We start from the raw sequence: 15824 nt of genomic DNA, 5'->3' as shown, positions 1-15824 counted from the left end.
TCTAGTTGCCTCCACTTTAAGCTGGTTGCTTCCTAATGTAAAGGTAGTGGATCAGGGACTCAGTACATGGTCTGTGGTAAATGCCTAAATGAATTCTTCCTTGGTTGTTGCTCATTTAAATGTGCAATTTTTTCCTCCCTTAAAAGAAAAACCTCTTCACTTTTTTATAATCTGCTCCAAAAACTTCCCCAACCCCTCTGCTTCTCCTCTCTCTCCCAAGCATTGTCTGATATGCTCTGATATAGCTGCACAGTTTATTTACAGGCAGAAATATGGAAGCCCCTCTGCCTGTCTTTGGCATGAATGAACAGGCATGCCTGGACAGCTCTAAGATGGATATCTGGCTGCTAAGGAGAGCTTCATGTTTAAATTGATGAGCCAGGTTGATGAGCAATTTCATGTTAAATTTAGCCACTTCATCATGTCCTGTGTCTCACAGGCTTTTAACTCACACCTTTTGGAACAGTTTCAAAGTCTTTCAATGAAAACAGACAGGTTATGCGTGTTGCTTGTGTATGTGATGAGTCTGAGAGTCAATTGCGTTCCAATTTTATAAGGGCCATGTGAAGATAAAAGCATCAAAACCAATAAAAGCTACTGAAATGAGTTGAACTGAAACAGTGCTCCGTCTGTACATAACCGTTGAAGTGTTTTCCGTACATTTATTTCAGTATATCTTTGCCTACTTGAAGCCTGCATTTCCCAGACGCAGATATCAATTTAGCAATAGGAAGGACACCCACACAGCACTATCTTCCAAAGTGCTTGAAATACCCTCATTTAAATTAGCGGGAGGTGATCTGCAGACTTGAGGCAGCAGCGATCAATTGCATTGATGAGCCGTCTTCCTGCAAGATGTGTTGGTAATTGGGAGGAAAACACATGTTAGGAGTTTGCTGGAGATAAGTCTCAAAGCTAAAGCAAGTCTCACTTATCTCTTGAACATGTGTTACCACAGCTGCTCATTTAAAACTGGCATAGAGTTTAATATTTAGGGCAGATGGGATTGCGGGGAGGGGGGCAGGAATTGTTGGCACTGGACTTGTTTGCACTATTCTTACTGGGCAAGGATTCATTATTTCCCCTCCCCATCATATTTTGGATAATTAGGACAAGACATACCATTTTGGAGGCTTTCAGGGACTTCCTAGCCAAGTGCCAGCAGGGAGGCAAGAAATGGCCTTTTCCCAAGGACCTATTTTTTATCATGTATGTGCTCTTGAAGGACAGTGGACTAGCCACAAAATTTATATTTGCTCTAAATAATAATCATAATTATAATCATAATACCCCACCCATTTGGATGGGTTTCCCCATCCACTCCCATTATATTGTCTTTAAATCTGTGTACCCCAGCAAAATAATATGTTTTTAATGTGCATACAATTGCTTGTTCACATGCTGCTCAAATAAAATATCTTGAGTTGCCTGTTCACAAATTTCTGACTCCCTGTGAAAAAGAAGCATCTCTCAACATCTCTTAAACCCCTACATGCATATCATTTATTTTTTAAAAAAAGAAAGCCGGGATTGGTAGAGGAAAGGGAGCTGGCACAGTCATAGGTCATGATCCGAAAGGCTGCATAGCAAGCCCTCCATGAACGATGTGGCTTCTGAGTCTCCTCCCAACAGATCCTTCATCTGCTTGACAAGCCATTTTTAAAGCTCAGAACTTTCCTCCCACACTCCTCTTTTAGCATCTCCTCAGGGCATATCTATGCTAAAGAGCCAATCTGCATATTCAGAATGAGGTGGTGGGTAGAGTGATGTGGTAGAATTCTGGGCTGTACCACTTCAGACTGCAGGTGAGTGTGGGTGGGTGTCATGTTTTTGAATGCCTTTGGTTGGGGGAGAGGGGGAAACATGCTAAACTTCTCTCCCTGATGTAACTACTTTGCCACATTGCGGTCAGTATTTTTATTTAGAAAGGCTTAGCATAGACCCACAGTGATTTTTTTTCTTTTTTTAATGTGAACAAGGATTCAAAAAGAATAACCCCTCTACTGAGGTGGTATAGTCTAGAATGCTCCCATGTCAGTAGGGGTGGAGGAGAAAATCAATTTGGTTTCTGTTAAAGGCAAACCTACCTAATTCATGTTTTCTGAAACATTCCAGGAAGCAAAAACAGCAATCTTTCAAATTTCCAGAACTTTGCAATGCAATTCACCAGCCAAGTAACATGTACAAAAATGTGAGTGCTAGGATCAAGTATGCCTAAAAATGTATACATTAGTGAAACTAATATACAAAAAAATGCATTATGTTACAGAAAATTATTGGGCAAAATTGCATTCAAATATGTATCAGGAGAAATTTGCACCAAGTTGCTGATGAATTTCCATGAGGGTTGTTTTAAAATTTCACAAGCGTGTGTGGAAATGTGCAGAACTGAAGATTGGAAAAATTAGAAATGGATAAAAAGCATAAGTCACAGATGTACCCATCCCTGCATGTCAGTCTTGCACCTCGTTCTGTATAATGGGTACGGCAGCTGGTGAAGCAGCATTTTCCTCTCCTGGCAACTGAATTTCTTTGAGATGGATATGAACCTGTAACATAATTCTCAATATCCTTGCCAAAACTTCCATTCTCAGAATGGGGGGGGGGGCAGTAGGAGAAAACTATTACATTAGCATAACAACCCTATGGCCCTGGAAGGGTTTTGAAGGTTTCTTCTCTTTAAAATATTTTTTTCTTGATTTCCAAAAAATAAAATAGAGCAACCTTGAGTATACATACATAGCAGAATCCACCCAGAGACAAAAATGATAGAATTCCTGATACAAAGTCAGACTAGATCGCAGCAAGTGATCGAATTATAATAAAAGAGTTGTTCCTAGATTTGTATGATTATTATGGGTCAGTATAGCCCCTACATAGGGAAGCACGGGTCTTGGGAGGGCCTGAGAATCTTGAGTCCTAATTAATAAAGGGAAACATTTAAAACCGCACTTCCTAGCCAATCTTTATTCGCTTCGCCTCTCATCACCCGTCTGTGTTGTGTAAGACATTTGGACAGGACTGTAACCCAGACATTATTGAACCATGACTACCATTATTGTGTACCATGTACCATGTAGCATTATTATACATGACTACCATTGTTTAGCAATGACCATCCGATCTCTCACCAGTAAAAAAAATAAACAAGGCAAGTTATTTATCCTTAACTGTCAGATTAAGGTCACTTTCCAGAGCTTGCAGTGCTAAGCAAAGGGCAAGCAACAGGAATTAGTCAGTAGTTTCCCCAAGAGAGTGTGAGGAGGTGCTGTGAGGGTGTGTGAGGGAGCGACTCACACATAAGGAAGTCTCTCTAAATTGCTGTCGCCTCCTTCATCAGGAACTCCAGGCTGGCATGTGTAAAGTAGAAGCTCATTATTTTGGGGGAAATCTGGACAAGCCAGATGAACGTCTCCTATAATAAGCTATTAGCATATTTGAGAGTTTCCAAATAAATTTAAAACACAAAACAGTGGCTGCTGAGAACCTGTTCTCCTTTAATTAACCTTCTGACCTGGATTTGCATTGCTTCTGCGTGCAGCGCTAAGGAACAGGAAAAGCGTCCTGGGAACGCAGCTTCGCTCTATGCTTATGCAAGTGCTATTAAAGGTTTTAAAAGGAACTCAGTTCATTGCAAATTTACCAGGGCATGTTTCCCTTGGTGTGGAAGATAAATCAAATAGCTACCTTTTCGGAAGGGGAAAAAAATCCATCCAAAGAACAATAATTTTATTTTCTTTGGGGTGCTGAGCCCTTACACTCATAGAAGACTTACACAGAAGCATGCAGAAGACTTACCGGTATGTGGAACTACTAAAGGGATGGTATTACTCAGAGTAGACCCACTGAAATGACAGGCTCTAACGTAGTTGTGTTCATTAATTTCAACGAGTCCACACTGAGTGAAACTTAGTTGAATACCACCCAAGCTATCCAAGCAACGTTTAGTCAGGCAAATTACGGTACATGTATGAAAGAGTTGTGTTGGGATGTCTAAATGTCAGATCAGATCTGCAACAGAAATGAAAACCAGCTTCATATTTTGTCAGTACAGGACGTTGCAAAGGGGCTGTTGTTGGGAAAGAGATAGAAACCTCTAAAAGCAAGTTTCTCAGCACCCTTTACAGAATAACAGTTCTTAGGATTGTTTTGAGGAGGCCAGTATTGTTTTGCATTATACTAAAACTGCTACTCATAATCCATCCTCGAGAAGCTTAACATGTCACACAAGGGGAGTTATCTCATTTTCACAGCAACCATGTGAGGTACGTTGGGCTGGTAGATAGTGACTGGCCCAAGGTCTCCCAGTGCTTTTCATGGATACCGTTCAACTGCCCTAATTAAATTGGGACATCCTGTTTGGGGGCCCTGAGCTTTCACACAAAAGCATGGCACTCAAAAACATGTGAGAGCACAGGGCCCAAAGACATGTGTTTTGGGCCTCCGTACTTTCACACGGGCCACATGACTTGTCTGAGAACACAGCTCAGAAGACGTGCATCAGTTTTTGGCCTGGACTTGCTGAAGGGTATGTTCACTGCCAGTACTGAACAAAATGGGACAAGGCCATATCCTATGGCCTGGTCATGACATCTGTCCACCACTCCATTGGGGAAATAGAATTAGAGGATATCCAAGTGTTCTTTTGTCGGAAATATTGTGGCACTGCCCATTTGGAAAGCGACGTTATGAAGAGCTTTTGCTCAACAGCTAAGGGCGAAAACTTAAATGAGATTTGCATAGACGATTAACCGCCTTTCCCTTCCATTGCTCACCCTCCAGGAAGAAGATGGTGCTCGCGACAGCCGGTTTAACTTCGGCGGCTATGGGATGGGTCACTGCCTCCAGGTGAAAGATGGCGCTGCCATCAAAGCCACGCCTCCCAACCCACCCCTGCCCCCGCCCCCTCCGCCAAAGGATTCCGATTCCATCAAAAAGAGGTTTGTGGACCGTGCCAAAAGGATCGACACCATATCCCGAGCAGCGTTCCCGCTGGCCTTTCTCATCTTCAATATATTTTACTGGATTACCTACAAAATTATACGCCACGAGGATATACACAAAGATTAGAAACGTTTCTGTCTGACCTGGGACCTTCTAGCCAAAGTGACTCTCTTGTAAATAAAGAGTGAAATGTCTTTCCTGTCATTGACTGAGGGTTTTGTTTTCTGTGGTACTAAATGAAGGGCGGGGTTAGAAGAGGAAGAAAAACAGAAAGGAAAGTTTCGATAACAATTGCACAAAATGAGATACTGTGGGATCACCAAACGAGGATTTGCCCTGATTTCCTCCTCTTGCTACGTGGTTCTTCCAGACTCTTGCCAAGATCAAGCAAACCTAAATGGGGCCATTTTCCCTCTCTCCAACCCCCCCCCCAGTGTCTCTAAGCTGTATTTAAGAAATACTTTAAAGCATCTACCATGGGACTGTCTGTAATGGCTGCACTGCAATGAGTTTAAAGAGGACCAAACTTTTTTCAGGGTAACGCTGCCTTTCTATATGAAACAAGTCTAAGCTACATTCCATTAATGTCTGTAGTTAATGATTTGCCCAGAAGTCCCTTTGTGGATTGTAAATTATTTCTACTAACAGGGCATGGGGGGTGTCAAGGGGGACGATTTATACTTTAATATCCTTGTGGGTGTGCATTTTAATATTCCTGCTTTCCTAGAACTGTAGTTTTTGAGGTCCAACTTGTGTAGGATGTGGTTAATTTCATAGTGTCCACTTGTAGAAACAACCTGAGAAATGGCTGGTTTTATCTTGGTTCCAAGACAGTGCACTTAATTTCATTTCATTTCATTTTTGCCTGGTTATTACTATATTTTTTATTATTGATGACATTCAGCATAAGGTGCCAAAACTGTAATTTGACCTATCGTATTTCCCTGTATCGCACTGTTGATTAAGAACTTGTTTCCTGACCTAGCTCAGTTTAGCATTGACTTTCTATTGCTGCTCTCATTGTAGCTGCGAGTTGATAGCTCTGTAGGTAAACACGACTCGTTTACAGACCTCTAATTTATATCTTTACTATAAAAAAAAGAAAGAAAAAAGTGGCTATCATTTTAAATATCATTGACTTATCTGAAGAATTTTAAAAAGTGTACTGTGATTTTCATAACCTGTTAACTTTTTGGTGCCAGAGCTATGTGGTCCAAATCCTTGCTATGTGTTCTAAAGTAGAAATAAAAAGTAAACGAAAACCAAACAAAAAAAATGAGGTATTTTTGCTTACATGGGTAGCAGGAGTGAAACCTGGAAGATTTTTTTTATTTTAACCTTGTTTTTTAAGTTGCATTTCAATCAACTTGTTTTTATTATCGGTTGTTAGCTGCCCTGACCCCGGTCTTGGCTGGGGAGGGTGGGGTATAGATAAAATGTATTATTATTATTATTATTATTATTTTAAAAAGCATTACTATTTCCCATTTTCTGCAAAAAGGTTTACTGCAAAAAAATAAAAATGTATTATTGATTGGGAGGGCATATTTTCCTTTTATTGCTGCTAGTTCTTATTGCAAGGAAAAACCCAACCCACAAACTGAACTATTATGGTTGCTTCCAGGTGACCTATTTTATTGAGAAGTAATTCTGACTTGTTTGCACAGAGTTTATGAAGGCACTCTATGCTGTCCACTGTTTACTGAACATTCATCTTTATTTGTTTGCAGAGAAGTTATATGGTTCCCAGCAAATCAGTTGCTATCCCACACTTTCTACGGCATTTTACCATCACTTTCCTTGCTGAAAAATTTTTTTTGTTTGCTTTTTGAATTACATTTGTTGCACAATACTGCCAAAGTTTATTAAATCCATTTAAATTAGGCAAATCTACATTTCCGAGTATGTGACTGAATTGCTCCTGCAATTTAGTGATCATTTGAAAGCTACCTTGGGGCAGAGGGAGTAAGGCCACTTCTAGGCTGTTGCAATTTTGAGGGATGATTAAATCACACACCAACAAATTAAGGTTGCAGAATTAAAGTGGATTTGTTGCTCTTGCAACAAACCAATTTTTTAAAAAAATCCAGCTCTTTGCTGTAAGGAAGGTGACAGGGATATGCACTGGAAATTATGTTGTAACATTTGCTTGATGGAACATCATGTACCATAATTTCCCTGCAAACAAATGAGAACGAATGCTCAATAAGCAGCAGACATCCTATTACTTCCACATAAACTTTCTGCAAACATGTCAGAATAAATGCTTAATAAGGAGGGTGTGTCTGGAAGCTACCCAAGTCTCTGGGAATCCCAGGTAAGTGCGTATACATGGGTTTTATACTGATAAAATTGCCAGAGAAGATTCACAACGAATTAGAATTATAGCTGTTTAAAATCTTTTATTTCCTGAAAGATCCTCCATTATTACAAAGCGAGGATCAGCAATGATTCTCTTTGGTATAACTTGCACTTTTTGTTCAATATTTATTAACATCTTGATTCCGTGCTCTTATATTATAAGCTACCATTGCCATCTGTTACAAGAAATGAAATTAATTATCAGCCAAATCACAACAATGCTTTCATTTCAAATGAAATTCCTTCATTAATCTTAAGCATTTTTCCCCCCACTTGGTCAATTAATAGTTAATTTTTAGTTAATGCATCTATTTATCAAATCGCTTTAACAGAACCACGTTAACCATTCTTTTGTAGCTGGGTGATGTCTGTCTCCAAAGAGAACATGGAGATTGAGCAAGAATTATGTAGTGCCATGTGGTTCTTTCCCCCAAAAGGTGTAGAGAATGCCTGAAACTAGCACCAGAGGTCAAAATGGCTGAGCACCTGCCAAGGTGCCACCTCACAGAAAAGATCCCACCACTGAGAGCATCTGAGTTCCGCTGCTGTTCTCCATTGTTTGGCCCAGAAGGGATTGTGGAAGTGAATAGCAATGGCAGAAATGACAATGGGCAACAGCTGCCCTCTGCTTCAAGTGTTGGCACATGCTAGGCTTGTGCAATCTACTTTATTTATATCTTCTTCTTTTGTTACTATAATCCCAAGGTCCACTAATGGGAAACAGGTGAAAAACATTGACTCAGGAGGCAGAACATACTGGAAGAATTCAGGACAAGGTGCCTATGATCCCCAAAGTAGCAAACAATGTTGTCGGATGATAAAACCTACCATTCCTGACCATTTGTCGTGATTCCTTGGGCTGATGGGAGATGGACTCTGGCAACAGATGTCGAGCCTTTGTTTTCTCTCAAACAATTTTTGTTTTAGGAGGAAGTGCTCTGTAACTGGGCTGCAGCCCTTCCCCTTCCTTTCTCTGGCAGAACTTGTGCTATTCAGGGCTTCAGAAGAGGCAGAAATTCAACAGGGCAGGAGTTGTTCACTCTGGAAAATGCCAGCTATGCTTTACATTTGCCCAGAGTCTTGTTATTAGCTGAAAAGGGAAATGTTAAGGGGAAGTCAGCTCCTTGGAGGCAACAAAACAGTACAAGTACACCTGACAGAACTGACCTTAAGAAGGAAGGAGGGGGAAAAACAACCTCACAAACCAATGGCTACTCAGTCAGCAGCAGTGTACTCTCACAGAAAACTCAAATGTGAACAGCAAAGTGAATGTCCTGCTATCAGCAGCTATCAATCAAGGTCTCTCAGAGAAAGCGTCCGGAGTGAAGACTCAACCTATTACCAGAAAACAGCAACCAAATTGAAGCAGATATTGAAGCATCTATGCTAATGCTCTGTATTCTAAGGAATACAGAGATGGAATCAAAGAGGAATGAGATTTCATGATCTGTCTCATAGGTATCTCCTTAATTTATTAAATCTGATAGGAAAAGGATAGAGCTGAATAATCCAATTTCCTCTCTCCAAAAATTCTGCCTGACTTGTTGACATTCATAGTAAATAAATATTTATTTCCCTTTTTTAATCAAAATAGATATGGTTTCGACAAAATAAAGCAAAAATAAACCAGTATTCAGTGATCCTGGGAACACAAGCCTGCTTCTATAACTGTAGTGCCTCTGCTAGACCCTTTTGGGAATCTAAAGATTAGTCACGACACATGGCATTGAATGCTGATGACCTCTTGCTTTGGACAGGACTTAAAATGTCTTTATCGCATCATTCCAAAAAAATAAAATGTTCCAATGTAAACACTGACAATGGGGGTTATGTTAAAAAGTCATTTCCCTGTGAAATTTGGAAATGGTATTCATGGACTTGATTCGTGGCATGTGATTTCATTCACTTAGATCAAAATGCTGCGGAAAGGTGAGGTGGTTTCTTTAAGCCTATTTTCCTCCTGCACACAAGAGGCACAAGATCCCTGCCACAGCTTTTGCAACATGATTCAATTTCAGGGAGATTGTCCCTACCCTTCATCACGAAAGCAGGTCAAGTTTGTGAAGGCAAGCCTTGAGGCAGATCACACCTCCAACACCTTTCCCTTAATGCAACCAAGCCGAGCTCTTTAGCAATCCATCTGTAGCCTTGCTCATTTATGCTGACAATGCTTTTGACAGGGCTGCTTGGCTGTATGTTTGATGACAGCAGTTCAGCAGAGTTGGAGCTCTCCCCCATCATTTATAAAGTCAGGCGGGGATTGTATAGAAGCCGCTGCATGTATCAATAGTAATGGATGGCGTTGTGTTAAAGGCCTTTCAGCTGGAAGAGACAAATACAGAGCGATGGTCTTGCAACAGGTAATCCATTATGTGAAGGCCACTGGAATCAGTCTGCATGTGATAATTACAATGTGTACCTATAGGGACAGCTCTGGGCAGTCTTGAGTCTACCAGGTTCTTTTCCTTTAGGGGGGGAAAGGTAGAGTTATGTGCACTATATGAGCAGGGAAAATGACCCTGAGAAGCAGGATCTGGAACGCTGGTTTACAGGGGTGTCATCTGGCAAACGATGGAGAGGGAAGGGAGGACTGGTTGTGGCGCACAGATGATAAAGACAGAACTTCAGTAATGAAACAAACACTGGATGTTTGGAATAAACAGGACTACAGCTGCACAAGCAGACCGATGAAACTTGTGGTTCAAGACAAAAAAAAAATACTTCAGGAAAACATTCAGTCATGGTAAGTGATAACAGTCTCCCAAATCTGAGAGGCAAAATGTTGATACACTATATAGAAAATATAAGATAAGACAATAAGGCATAATATTTTGATAATTTTAATTTGTGGAATGTTGACATTTATTGGGGGAAGTCTTTGTGTTATTAGTTACAATCCTCAAAGTGCGTTAACAGTCAATCCCTCTTCCCAGGGAATTCTGGGAATTGTAACTCTGTGAGGGGAATAAGGGTCTCCTGACAACTCTCAGCGCCTTTAGCAAACAGCACTTCCCAGGATTCCCACTCATGAATCTATCTGAACCTTATTCATTTATTAGACTCTTCTCTCCCCCCCCCTTTTTATGTGATGCTCCAAATAAGGGTGAACAAATCTGTCCATTTTTGGTTCTCTCAGCTTCTCATTTTCACCCATGTTAAAATCAGTTATCCTCATTTCTGATAGATAGATAGATAGATAGATAGATAGATAGATAGATAGATAGATAGATAGATATTCCTTATGGAAATTTATCAGCATTTTAGTGTGGGTTTCCCTTAATAAACACATTTTTGTATTATCTTAAACACAGAACATATTTGCTGCTGTTGCTGTCAGTTATGCCATAGCGGGTGGTAGATGCGGAGGCTCAGGCTTGATGACCTGCATCTGCGCTAAAAGAGAGCCAAATTTGTCTCTGGCCTCTTCAGCAACCTCAGCTTTTGTATCTGAAGTCCATCAGGGCCCCACCCTCCCAGGCCAGGGCCCACTCCCAAAATATATACATTTTTGCAAGGAATTGTCCCTAATAGAATGCATTTTGTATGTTATTTTCACTAATATATTCAAGTGTGGTGTAGTGGTTAAGAGCGGTCGTCACGTAATCTGGGGAACCTGGTTCGCGTCTCCACTCCTCCACATGCAGCTGCTGGGTGACATTGGGCCAGTCACACTTCTCTGAAGTCTCTCAGCCCCACTCACCTCACAGAGTGTTTGTTGTGGGGGAGGAAGGGAAAGGAGAATGTTAGCCGCTTTGAGACTCCTTAGGGTAGAGATAAAGCGGGATATCAAATCCAAACTCTTCTAATATATTCATTAATTTCCACACTTACCCCTAATATCTGCAAAAAACAAACAAACCACTACTTGGCTGGAGAATTTTGCATTGCAAAATTCAGAAAAGTGTGAATTTTGAACAATTGCTGCGTTTTGGTTCACGTATTGTTTCAGAAAGTGCAATTTTCTAAGTTTGCCTTTAAATCCCCCTTCATCCCAACTCCAGATTAGTATTCTAGCATGTGAGAGGGCAGCGTGTTTCTCCTTTACCCCATCCTACCTCTGTCTTTGATACGCAAGGTCAAGCAAGCTACTGAATAGTGATAGCCAAAGCAAATAAAATGCAAATAAACCAAAAGCTCAAGCAGCAAATGAAACAGAATAGTCAGGAAAGAAATCCATATCCTTTTTCTCACCCCCCCCCCAACTGAGCTAAAACATTTTAGAATAATGGATGTCTTTTTTAAAAAATGCCATTCCAGTAAAGACTGTTAAGCACAATGACCTTTACACAGCAATGGCAAGCATTACTGGAACTTTCTAGCATTTGATCAAATGGAAGAAACTTTTGGCTAATGTAATATGAGTGAGAGAATCTGATTACCAAAGATGAAGACGTCTCAAGGGAAAGAAAAAGAGAGAGGATGCCATGTCCAGTCTATGGGCTCCTCCCAAACAACTTTTTTTTTATTGAGGCTTCATCCTGATTTACTTCCACAAAGCTCATGCGGAGGTTAGACTATGTCTGATTTGCTTGTTTGGTAGTTGTGTTGTTGTTTAGTCGTGTCCGACTTTTCATGACCCCATGGACCAGAGCACGCCAGGCACTTCTGTCTTCCACTGCCTCCCGCAGTTTGGTCAGACTCATGTTTGTAGCTTCAAGAAGACTGTCCAACCATCTTGGTAGTTGTACATCTTCCCATTAATATTCGCTATTATAATATTCATAATATTCAACCCACACTTTTCGGTTCATTTCCCCATATAGCAGCATCAAAAGAGCCCAGTTCTTATTTTAGAAGGGGGTAGGGGTTTGTTGCACCAGACCGTTGACAGAGCACTTTAATCTCCCTTAATTGCACAAACTTACATTGCCTGTATATCCTTGAATCTCTCTGGCAAAATGCTGCCTTAAGGCGGCTTAGGATCAAAAGGAAAGTGTTGAGCAAGGGCTTGAATCAGCGACCTTTTTATTTTTTGAAAGCTGTTGTGCCACAATCTGAGACTTGCTAAACAGGTACTGTGCCAGGCACAGGAATCCTGAATGGAGAAGGCTGCCACTGTGTGGTTAAGAATGCAGAGGGTGAAATCACTGTGCTTTTAACGTCGCAAGCAGGAGTTGCGCAGTCTCTTTCTCGTGGGAGAAAAATAAGAAAAGACGGCTCTTGCATCACTAAATCCTTCTCCTAATCAAATTAACCCTTATGTAAGCAGAATTAACACACCGTCCCCATGAGGAGCAGATAAACCCACACGATTGTTCAAGGCTGCTGCTGCAAACAGCAGAGCCAGATTCCCTCCGTAATAATCAGGAGCATAGGCTGTGATCCCACGTTCAGATATATGCACATAACATATGTCGAAACTAATGGGATTTACATCTATGGAACAGAGCATAACATTTCTTGTCAAATGATTTGCTTCCTGCTACAAGGAACAGACTGGAAAAACTGTCCCTCTGCTTATATGTTGAACCCAAGAGATTCCTAAATATTTTGTGGCATATCCCTGCCTGATTACCAGCTTCATCAGGAAGCAACATTAATATTTAAATGTCACATTTTGCTGCCTCATTTTAGTGCCAAAATTATTAATCCTGCCACAGTTTCAGCCTTGACATTTTTTAAGATCCCTTGATGAATTTCAGATTTATAGTTGGCCCCTGTAATATCTCCTCAATCAATTTTGTCACAGTTCATTTCGTGTCTGCCAACACAATTGCATCATGTGGCTTGTCCTCATTATATTAGCGGTGAACTGGAAGTTTGGCTCTTCCTCACCCCTGCCCTTCCGTCTTGGCTTTTAGTTCAATTTTTCTAGATGGTTTTTGGCCTTGTTGAACACCCTCCCATCAGATGTCAAGGAGAATAAGAACTACACAACTTTTAGAAGACTTCTAAAGGCAGCCCTGTATCAGAAAGTTTTTAACGTTTGACATTTTGTTACATTTTTATATTCTGCTGGAAGCTGCCCAGAGTGGTTGGGCAAGCCTAGTCAGATGAGCAGGGTATAGATAATACAGTGGTACCTCAGGTTACATATGCTTCAGGTTACATACGCTTCAGGTTACAGACTCCGCTAACCCAAAAATATTACCTCAGGTTAAGAACTTTCCTTCAGGATGAGAACAGAAATCGTGCTCCAGCAGCGTGGCGGCAGCGGGAGGCCCCATTAGCTAAAGTGGTGCTTCAGGTTAAGAACGGACCTCCGGAACGAATTAAGTTCTTAACCCGAGGTACCACTGTAAAATTATCATTATTATTACTGATTAGAATGATGGTATATGCAAAATGGGGGTGGGGAGTATCTTCAGCCAGTTAAGTAGAGAGGCCTCACCTGCACTACACATTTAAAGCAGTGTTCCTCTGCTTTAACCAGTCATGGCTTTCTGCAAATAATCAAGAAAAGTGTAGTTTGTTAGGAGTGCAGAGAGCTGTTAGGACTGGACACCCTTATTCCATAGTCTCCAGCTGTCTCCCAAATGCCAGGACCAAGTGTTTTAGGAGGTTATACTGTACAGCACCCACTGGTTATCAAGCATTCATTCTGATTTGTTTGCAGTGAAGTTATACAGTGTCGTGTGACACAATCATTGTCCCACACTTTCCCCTGCATTTTTTTATAAAGCTGGTTTATGAAATCTGCTTTCACAAGAGTTCCAAACACACTTTAATTGTCCAACCTGACTTTGCCAGTATGTGGTTAAACCCCACATACAAAATAGTGACAGTCTGGACCGGTGGCTACATCGTCTCCCTTTAAGCAAAGGAGCAAAATAATAATGGTATTTTTTTTAATCCAGCATCAATGCTCTAACCTATCATGAAAAACCAGGGGTTTCTGGGAAACGTTGGCAACATTAACTAATAACTGCCCTTCACTCTCCTCTTCCTGACCTACCTGGCTGATGTCTCTGAAAACATTGCATCTTCTTCTTAGGTTTGAATCATCTCCTGGGATTGAATCTCGGAACAATCCACTTCATTTACCTCTGATCTCCTTATAGAAAAAGCCCAAGAAGTGCTCCCTTGGGAACAATTACACTCATTCAGATTGGCTAATACACTGTAATGGATTACAAAGACAACTAAAGAACAGCTTAGATGTAAGGCTATTTACTAAATATCCCTCCCCGCCTTGCAAAAAAGAAAGAAAGAAATCAGATGTATTTGCTAACTAGGTGGCAGCCTTTCAGGTTTACACACAAATGCTGCCTCCCCAAAACCCTTTCTACTGTGATTACTTGTTGCTGTTTTTTCACTCTGTGTTGATTTGCAGAACCACGAACGTTCTTTTAAACTTATCTCTTTATCTTGTTTTATTTCTGTGCTACCAACTACATTCAGCTTTCAAGATATTATTAGCATTACGTTTATTCTATTCCTCTGACATGGTGTCTCTCAAACTTGGGTCTCCAGCTTTTTTTTTCAGACTACAATTCCCATCATCCCTACCCACTGGTCCTGCTAGCTAGGGATGATGGGAGTTGTAGTCCGTTTCCCCCCCCAAAAAAAAAAAAAAACATGTAGGAGATGAACATTAGGGAAATGTTATACTGTGGTCCCTCTGAGATTGGTATGTGTTATTCAATTCAATCCGATGCTCATCCCATAAACTATTTTTGGTTTGTTTGGTTGTTGTTTTTTACAGACAGCATGGGTATTTATCAGCAGTCAAGGCAAATGTCACAATGAAATGTTTCGGAAGCAGTAGCTGACTACATTTCAAAACATAATTGGCTCTTTGAATGTAGAGAAAGAGACGCCGAGGCTGTTTGCGCCACACTTGGCTGTGCCAGAGAAGCAGATACCGGCCAGAATAAAGAACATCTGTAAAGCAAACAATGCTCAAGGGGAAAAGAAGAAAATGTACAAGGAAGCAGACAGACATGGGCAGTGTTATTCTCAAGGGCACAGCAGACATGTAATTATAAAAATGATAAAGTAAAATGCATTTACCCTGGCTTCATGTATTTTTTCCAGCATAGCTTTTAAACCTTGTTTAGTGGCCCTGTGTTGGTGGTGGTGCAAAATGTCTTCCCCATTGCAAAATCTCTGGCATAATTGATGGGCAACTTGGCTGTGGGTATCAAAAATGCATTCATCAATAAAATGAACACATTTACTTTTTTTCAAAAAATATTTGCTCACCTCCGCATACGCATTCCTAAGTTGTCTTTCTCATTTGTTAGTTAGGTTAAACTTTATCAGGTAAACCAGGGTGAATGCTCAATAAAGAAGTTGCCTTTAGGAGCCCTGAGTCACTTTGCAATTGTGGACCCATTGGTCCCTTCTGAACACCAGGTAGGGATGGATGAGAAATTTGGCAAAGTTCATATTTAAAGTTGAACCTAGCAAAACTGCAGTTCCTGAAACAATACGCCAGTCAAAACACAGATGTCCTTCAAGATGTGCATGTCTTTGAATTTTGCAGTGCAGTTCTCTAGCCAACTAATGTGCACAAGAATGCATGTAATAGGGTAACATGGACATATATTAATGAAAATAGTGTTAGGCCTGGAGGA

General features: G+C 40.7%; 1 protein-coding gene and 2 long non-coding RNA genes across 16 annotated transcripts in view; 2 read left to right on the top strand and 1 right to left on the bottom strand.

The window, feature by feature from the left end:
- The window catches only part of GLRA2 (glycine receptor alpha 2), a 123211-nt gene extending 116932 nt beyond the window's left edge, over positions 1–6279 (top strand). For 3 of the 13 annotated variants that reach the window (XM_082221069.1, XM_082221064.1, XM_082221063.1), the window contains exon 10: positions 4783–6274. In XM_082221069.1, the coding sequence (XP_082077195.1) occupies positions 4783–5070 (288 nt within the window). In that variant the 3' untranslated portion in view covers positions 5071–6274. Of the gene's footprint in view, positions 1–4782 lie in introns of all 13 variants that reach the window. The other 10 variants (XM_082221070.1, XM_082221066.1, XM_082221073.1 and 7 more) reach the window with 8 other exon arrangements.
- On the bottom strand, positions 649–8389 carry LOC309531500. The gene is made up of 2 exons (XR_014219337.1): positions 8134–8389; positions 649–848 (listed from the first exon to the last, which is right to left on the bottom strand). It is a non-coding gene; the product is annotated as an uncharacterized lncRNA (long non-coding RNA).
- Positions 8390–9456: 1067 nt separating this feature from the next.
- On the top strand, positions 9457–15559 carry LOC309531501. 2 transcript variants are annotated; one of them, XR_014219338.1, is made up of 3 exons: positions 9457–9665; positions 14240–14405; positions 14951–15559. It is a non-coding gene; the product is annotated as an uncharacterized lncRNA (long non-coding RNA). The 2 variants fall into 2 exon arrangements; XR_014219339.1 differs by having other exon boundaries at positions 9457–10048.
- Positions 15560–15824: the final 265 nt, after the last annotated feature.

Source organism: Podarcis vaucheri (assembly GCF_965113315.1).
Source record: "Podarcis vaucheri genome assembly, chromosome: 4".
In the NCBI taxonomy this organism is placed as follows: domain Eukaryota; kingdom Metazoa; phylum Chordata; class Lepidosauria; order Squamata; family Lacertidae; genus Podarcis; species Podarcis vaucheri.
Note: the sequence above shows the minus strand (reverse complement) of the source record. Positions and strands in the feature narration are given on the sequence as shown.